The 8,015-nt window shown below is 33.7% G+C and overlaps 1 protein-coding gene across 1 annotated transcript; it reads right to left on the bottom strand.

Moving 5' to 3' along the window:
* Positions 1-836: 836 nt before the first annotated feature.
* On the bottom strand, positions 837-4,127 carry LOC105107854 (probable LRR receptor-like serine/threonine-protein kinase At4g08850). Its single transcript, XM_011001922.1, has 2 exons — positions 1,571-4,127; positions 837-1,446 (listed from the first exon to the last, which is right to left on the bottom strand). Exons 1-2 carry the CDS (start codon positions 4,125-4,127, stop codon positions 1,055-1,057), a joined length of 2,949 nt encoding a protein of 982 aa, XP_011000224.1. The 3' UTR covers positions 837-1,054.
* Positions 4,128-8,015: the final 3,888 nt, after the last annotated feature.

The raw sequence follows: 8,015 nt of genomic DNA, 5'->3' as shown, positions 1-8,015 counted from the left end.
TTATTTTTTACATAATTAGCGACGGAAAGGGGAGTTACTAACGACTATTATACCAACAGACGTGTTCTATCGGTGAGGTTATCGGTAATAATTTCACCAACAGAATTCATTCCTGTTGCCGATGGAATTAGTTCGTCGGTAAAATTGTTTAATGGTGTAGTGTATAAAGTTGAAAAGCTATTAAAATTTATAAAATTTGAGTTAGATATTTTTAATAAGTGTAAAAGATATCATTATTTCTGTTTAAAAATAATAAAGATGATATAAATAAATATAGTTATAATAGATATTACAATATTTAAAAATATATGATAAATATAATTAAATAGTTTATTATTTATGAATAGTACGTAATTAAATTTTGTTTTGCCACCTGCTTGCGAGAAGAATCTGATTAGCAGGGACAAGTTTCTTAGGTAATGATGCTATGGTTCTAGTTGTCTTTTTCAGTCCAAAATTTCCTTCTGAATAGTAATGACACGACAACTGTAGTTTGTCATTCTTGAAGGGAAGTTTCCTTTGAGAAAAAAAAATAAAAAATAAAAACCTTGTCTTTGGGCTTCACCTATCAATGGCGACATCTGCTATGAAATCTCAAATTTGGAAATTTTGTCGATTATTTAAGAAAATAGAAAGCATTGGCCACTTCTTTTAGGACAAGTTTTGTTTGATTGTGGAAATTAATGGGAGTGGTTTGTATTAAATCGTCAAGATTTTTAGTTGTATTACTAATATGGCAATATTGAAAGAAGCTTATTATCATTACCAATTAAAAATAAATAAAATCAATAGCTTATTATAATTCATTTTCGTTTATTAGAAACAAAAACTAAAAATATGTGAAATATTTCATCTGGCGAATTTAAGTTCGAAATGGGAAAGCTCTTTTTCTTGTTTCTGCATTTAATATACACAAGCAGTAGGCGAAGAAACAGACGAAATGTAAGACGTTGGACTGAATATCCAAGACAGATAATAACTCCACTTGAATGGTGTGGGACTCTATTACCACCGGAGTTACTGGCTCCTTGACAGGAAAGTATACTGTAAAAATTCAACCCTTAACATTTCTGTGAACCAGTTCATCTTCCAATTCTATCGTGGAGAATAGCTTTGGCAAAGGTGGCCAACGAGTTGTAAGCTCTGTAGAAACTTGTCGCATTGTTGGCCGATAATGGGGATCGGTCTGCAAGCAAGCAAACGCCAGTTTTGCAACATGTGCCACACCGTCCGCAAGCTCGTTTTCAGGAGGTGGGAGGCGCTGGTCTAAAACATCCTTCAAGAGTGTATTGTGACCGCTTGGTGATGATGAGGAGGAGGTGGAAGCAGAACACATCAGAGATGAGATGAAATCGCCAGGATGCTTTCCCATCATTACTTCCAATGTTAATACTCCAAAGCTATACACATCACATTTTTCATCCACTTTCATTGTGTATGCCAACTCTGCAAAAGAGGGTACGTGGTCACGCTATATTTTGCCAAACTAATTTACTGCACCTATTTTGTTTTCAAGTGATTTTGTAAACTAACCTACTGTAGAAGGTGAAATTGAAACTTAACTACATACCTGGAGCCGTGTACCCAAAGGTGCCAGCAAATGATGTCCAATTGGATGAGTCAGGCATTAAGAGCCTTGCTGTGCCGAAGTCAGAGACACGAGCCTCATATTCTGAATCCAAAAGAACATTGTTGCTGGAAATGTCTCTATGAATAATCGGAGGGGAGCAGTCATGGTGCATGTAGGATAAAGCATTGGCTACGCCTTTGATAAGATTCATCCTTTTATCCCAATCCATCTTTCCTGCTTGTTCCTCGTCGTTCAGTACCTTTCTTAAACTTCCCCTTTCCACAAATTCATATACCAAAAATGAATGTTTGGCATGCGAGCAGAAACCATACAGCTTCACAATGTTTCGATGCCGTATACCCATTAAGACATCAATCTCGCTTCTAAAAGCTTTCAAGCTGCTCATCTCAACTTCTGGTGTTTGGTGGAATTTCTTCACGGCAAGGACTTGTTCTGATGGAAGAACAGCTTTGTAAACAACTCCATACCCTCCAGTACCAATGCAATATTTGGAGTCGAATTCCTCAGTAGCCTCAATGATGTCCTCGGAGCGCAGATCCCCACGAGTGCACCATCCCACGAGAACATCTCTTCGTGGTGTTTCCACTAGCCTTTTCTTTCTTCTGCTTTGGAAAAAGATAAGGAAACCTACAATCAGGCCCAACAAACTACCCAGTAGAGAAAAGACCGTCAAAATGATAACTTTGGGGCCCTTCTTGTGCACAGTTTTGTTTTTCATGAGAACAGAACAAGCCTCCAAACCGGTAGCATTGCCACACAGGTTGGTGTTGTTGCGAATTGCTTCAAATGGCGCATCGCGAAAGGCTTTGATGTCAGGAATGGGACCCTCTAACTTGTTAAAGGATACATCCACTTTAGTGAGGCCTTGCAGTCTACTAAAACCGGCTGGAATGAGACCAGACAGCATATTATGGGAGAGGTTTAATACCTCTAGCCGCTGCAGCTGTCCAAGCTCCGGTGCTATACCTCCCATCAGGGAATTCCAGCTAAGATCAAGACTTTGAAGAGACTGTAAAGACCCCATCTCAGCAGGAATAATCCCTGCGAAGCTATTCTTGCTCATATTAAAAAATATCAGTTTTGAGCACTTGCCAAGCTGTTTAAGAATTGTTGCGCTAAAATTGTTCGCGGCCAGGCCAAGCCTTTCGAGGTCAGATAGCGATGCGACATCGAAAGGAATATCACCTGATAGTTTGTTATCGTTGAGTTCAAGTTCAATAAACTTTAAACTTCCCAATTCTTTTGGAATTCTCCCAACTAATTGATTTGACGACAGGTCAAGAGCTTGTAGATGAGTTGCCTTTCCAAGAGCAGCTGGTATTTCTCCAGAAATCTTGTTTCCAGAAATCTTGAAGGTTGTCAGATTGTTAAACTGCTCCCATTTCAATGAAAGTTCACCATGCAATTCATTATCACTCAAATCCATGTAGTACACGTGAGGATGTGTGCCAAAAGCTTCAGAAATGTTTCCACTAAGTTGGTTTCTCTCAAGTCTGAGTCTCAACAAGCTGCTGCAATTTCTCAAGCTTTTCGGGATAGGTCCCGTGAAATAATTGTCCAAAGCAGCAAAATGTGAAAGTAATCCACCAAGACACACATCTCGTGGTAGATTTCCAGACAATCTATTAGAATATATATGTAACCAATACAAATGTGTAAGGTTGTTCATTTCTGGAGGAATAGGACCAAAAAGACTGTTTTTCGCAAGGTGAAGTTCAGATAAGCTTCTTAAATTGCCTAGAGATGCTGGTATTGTACCAGTTAGATTATTAGATGACAAATCTAAACTAGTCAGGTTTCCTAAGTTTCCTAAAGATGCAGGTATTGCACCAGTTAGATTATTAGATGACAAAAATAAACTGGTGAGAGATCTCATGTTTCCTATGGAAGTAGGGATTGGACCTTCAAAATTATTTCTGGACAAGTGAAGGGTAGATAGATGTTCAAGCATTCCTACTTCCCTAGGTATGAAACCAGAGAGTTTGTTTTCGTAAAGGTAAAGAAAAGACAAGTTGCTTAAGTTTCCTATGGACGTAGGAAGAACACCACTAAGGTTGTTTTTTGAAAAATCAAGCAAATAAAGAGATACTAATTTTCCAACCTCTGGTGGTATGTTGCCAGAAATGCTATTTGAAGACAAATCAAGTTTGATAAGGTTACCTATACGTGAAGGGATGGACCCATAGAGCGAGTTGTTGCGAAGGATAATCACAGTCAAGTTAGGAAAGGAAGGGAGTCTGAGACTATTTAGGGTACCTCTCAAACTAGAATTAGGAAGACTTATGTTGGTGACGCTTCCAGACTTGTCGCAACTGATTCCAACCCAGTTGCAAGGGCTGTCTCCAGCCCAAGAAGACAGGAGAGACTGGCTTCGGTTGTCAAGACTGACTTTCCATTTTAGAAGAGCTTCTGCTTCCTTCCTTCCATTTGCTACTTCAGCTCCAGTAGCCGAGTAAGCAAAAGAAGTGAAGGAAGCATAAGCAAGAAAGGAGCAAAACAACGAAGGTATGGATATGAGCAAGATATGGGAAGCCATGGCCTTGGTGGTTTACTTTCTTATGGAGGATGGATAAAATGATTAGCCCTGCATACTTGCATATATATGGGAGCCATAAGATGAAATACCCTTTTGCAGTAATTCATTTGTCTTGGTCATGATCGAAAATTTCTTAAGAAGATAGACAGTTGCGTCTTAATTGGATGCCTTCGGGTTTCCCATGAAATTTCGAGTGTGGAAGAACATTCACGTGGTTAAAGTTTTTGTTATTTCCTTGGTCTCTTATCAATCAAATGAATCCACTCTGAAAAGTTTCCGCCTGTAGAAAGAATATTGGAATGACATTTACATGGTCAGCCTTCAGACGATAGCCATGGATGAAAACTTGTAGAAAGAAAATTAGGAGCATTGACTAATAATTTAAAACAATAAAGGTGCAATTAAATAAAAAAAATGCGAAACTGCAAAACCGCAGTACTCATATTTCGAAGGCAGTAAACTTGATCATAGACAAGGAAAGTAGTTTTTAAGAAAATAAATATTTTTCTTTATTTTTTTATTTTATTTAAGAATTTATTTATTTGTTTTTTTATTAGACTTCTGTAGTTTTTCATATCATGAAAAACAGTTTTCATATTTTATTTGTCTATATATTCAATATTATTACACTTTTTAATTTTTATTATTTTTGTTTTTTTATTCGCTATTATTAATTTTTTCTATTTTTTTTATATTAATAACCTTTTAATAAAAACAACACTTTGATAAATAAAATTTAAATTTTTATGTATCTCCACATAGTTATGATGTTTTTATTTTTTAAGGTTTTGAATAATAACAAATATAGTTATTTTTTATTTAAATTTTTTTTTATTTTATTTATTATTATTAGGATTTTCTGTTTTCTTGTTTCAAAAAAAAAGTTTTTCTATTTTATATTTCTTTTCAATATTATTAGACTTTTAAAATTTTAATTTTTTGTTCTTTTATCCGATATTATTAAAGTTTTCTAATTTTTTTATATATAAAGATTTTTAATAATCTTTTAATTGAAAATATGTTGATAAAAAAATTAAACATTTAATATGTCTCACCTAATATCAAATGGAGGGATAGAACTCAGATAAACATATCTAATAAATAAGACATTAATCATAAAACTAGGATGCGGCAGTGGCAAGCCACACATGGACAAAAAAGGAAGCAATTATCATCTTAATTATTTTTTAATATTTTTTATATTAAAATATTAATGTACTAGTTTTGTGAATAATTGATACACAGAAGAAAGGAAAGTTGTTATTTTTGACTTATATCTTAATATAATATATATAATATGTCTAGCTCATTTCCCTAATTTTTTTCCTTTTCTTTCCTTTTCTTACCCTATCTAACCAAGAGTCTCTTTTTTCTTTTGAGCTGTTGTTCCTACCTCTCTTACATATGCAAATTTCTCTTCAAATATAGTTAAGCAATTAAACTCTTGGGCCTTTTGTTTTAGTTAAATTCCCTTCATTTTTTCTATTTGTTTTATTATCTAATTTTAATTTTGTTTTATTATCTAATTTTAATTTTATTCTTTTATAATTAGTTATTAAAAATATTAAGGTTTATGATAATTTAAGAGTTTTGATATGAATATATTCAAATGTATTCAAAATAAATATTTGAATATGCTAATTTAATCAATTAAATGTTTCTTTTCTTATTATAAAGGAATAAATTAATATTCATGCAAAAATATTATTCTTGGCATCTCTTGCATTGACAAGGTAATTTATTGAAATTTAATATTTTCACATAACTTGTTTATAAATAAATATTAAGTAGAAAGCATGTTTTTCAAGTATTGTTCCTTTTATATAGACACTAGACATTGTTCTTCAATTAAATATATAGAAATGATTAAGTATAATTTAATCAACATACTTATTATATGTATATAGTTATGAATTGAAATGGGTTTTGATTTTGATGAATTGATGTGTATTTTGCTATGAATTTCATATGAAAGATTTAGAAATATTATGTAACTCAACTGACTTTTATGTAATAGTGAATTATTGTGTAGTTGTGCTAATTATTATATAGACACTAATAATGATAAAAAAATCCAACAGGCTCATATTAAATTAACATATCACTAGACAAGTATTTCAAGCATAAATCCTTTAAGGATGAAGAGTCATTCAAAACTTCAAGTCATGCAACTCAATCAAGTTCAAAGAAAAGTCATATTGAAATCAACACCGACACTCTTCTTGGTGACCCTGGCTTAAGAAGACCAATTTATAAATACCATGTAAATGATAGGGATGCAATCCAAAGAGTTTATCTACAAAAGGGTCCCTGTCAACCTTCACACTATGATTTTCCTCAAAAACAATTTAGGAATATATCAACACTACGATGCTTTAATCCAACTTGGTTTGGTGCATACCCAATATGATTAGAGTACATCATAGCCAAAGATGTTGTCTTTTGCTTGTATTGTTACCTCTTCAAGTCAAAAGGGGGTGTGATTCATTTGTGGGTAATGGGTTTTCAAATTGAGGAAAAAAAAAGATTTGATCTTCATATTGGAAAGTCTAATAGTAATCACAATACAGCTCGAATAAAATATGAGAATTTGATGAATGAAAAACAAAGTATCATGACTTTGTTATCCGAGCAGACAATAAAGAGTCAAAGTGATTATCGAACTCGATTAAATGCTTTAATAAAGTGTGCTCATTTTTTGTTGCACCAAGGACTTCTATTTTGTGGCCATGATGAATGTGAATCTTCAAGCAACCAAGGAAATTATCTAGAGTTCTTGCATTTCCTTTCCAGAAATAATAAAGCTAATAAAAGATTATTTTTAGTAAAGCTCCTAAACATAATAAATTGACTTCTCCAGATATTCAAAAGGACATTACTCAAGCTACTACAGAGAAGATTACAAATGTTATTATCAAAGATCTAGTTGACTCATTATTTTCAATTTTAATTGATGAGTCACGTGATATATCAATTAAAGAACAAATGACAGTTGTTCTACGATATGTAGACAATAATGGACATATAATTGAATGCTTTCTTGGCATTCAACATATGTCAAATGCAACTTCTAGTTCACTCAAGGTGTTAGATGCCCAAAATATTTAAGTAAAATAAGGCCACGTAAGTTAAGAAATTACTTAAAGGCATTTTCAGTTATGCATATTTTCAATTCAACTGTTACATAATTTATTATTTAAAAGTAATGGGTCAGTTATTTTCTATTAAATGCTAATTAAGAGAGTCAGTTATTTACTATTTATTGCAAGTATGTAAAATGCCTATAAAAGGCTAGAGTATTAGAAATAAAGGATATCCTTTGAATTTTAATTGTGTCGTGTGCATCTGTGGAGATTTTTTCTGGCTCCTCAAATTGCTAGAATTTATTTATAATTTTTGGGGCGTAACAAGTTGGTATCAGAGCCGGCGTCCTACGACATGGCTGAGGGAATAAGATTATCACAGTTATCTGAAACAGTAAACACTTTACAAGGGGCAACCACTGCCCTGAAGGAAGAGCAATCCAAGCATGGAATGCTAATAGAAGGAGTGCTACAACAACTCGATAATTTGGCATCAAGTTATGATAGCTTGGTACAAATTACAACCAAAACCAATTCAGGGGAAGGGACTTCTAACAGTGTCAAAGTAAATGCTAATCCTTTGTTTGATGGACATGGGAGAATTCAGGCTTGATCTCTTCGATTGGATTTTCCTCGTTTTGATGGGGGAGATCTCAGTGAATGGATATTGAAGGCGCAACAGTTCTTTAATTATTTTGAGACCCTAGAGAACCACAAGCTGGAAATTGCTTCTTTTCACATGGAAGGGAAGACACTGACTTGGTATTATTGGTTGTAAGAATCCAGCTTAGTGACCAGATGGGGG

Source organism: Populus euphratica, unplaced genomic scaffold (genome assembly GCF_000495115.2).
Source record: "Populus euphratica unplaced genomic scaffold, PopEup_1.0 scaffold413.1, whole genome shotgun sequence".
Lineage (NCBI taxonomy): Eukaryota > Viridiplantae > Streptophyta > Magnoliopsida > Malpighiales > Salicaceae > Populus > Populus euphratica.
This window is presented reverse-complemented; position numbering and strand designations above follow the sequence as displayed.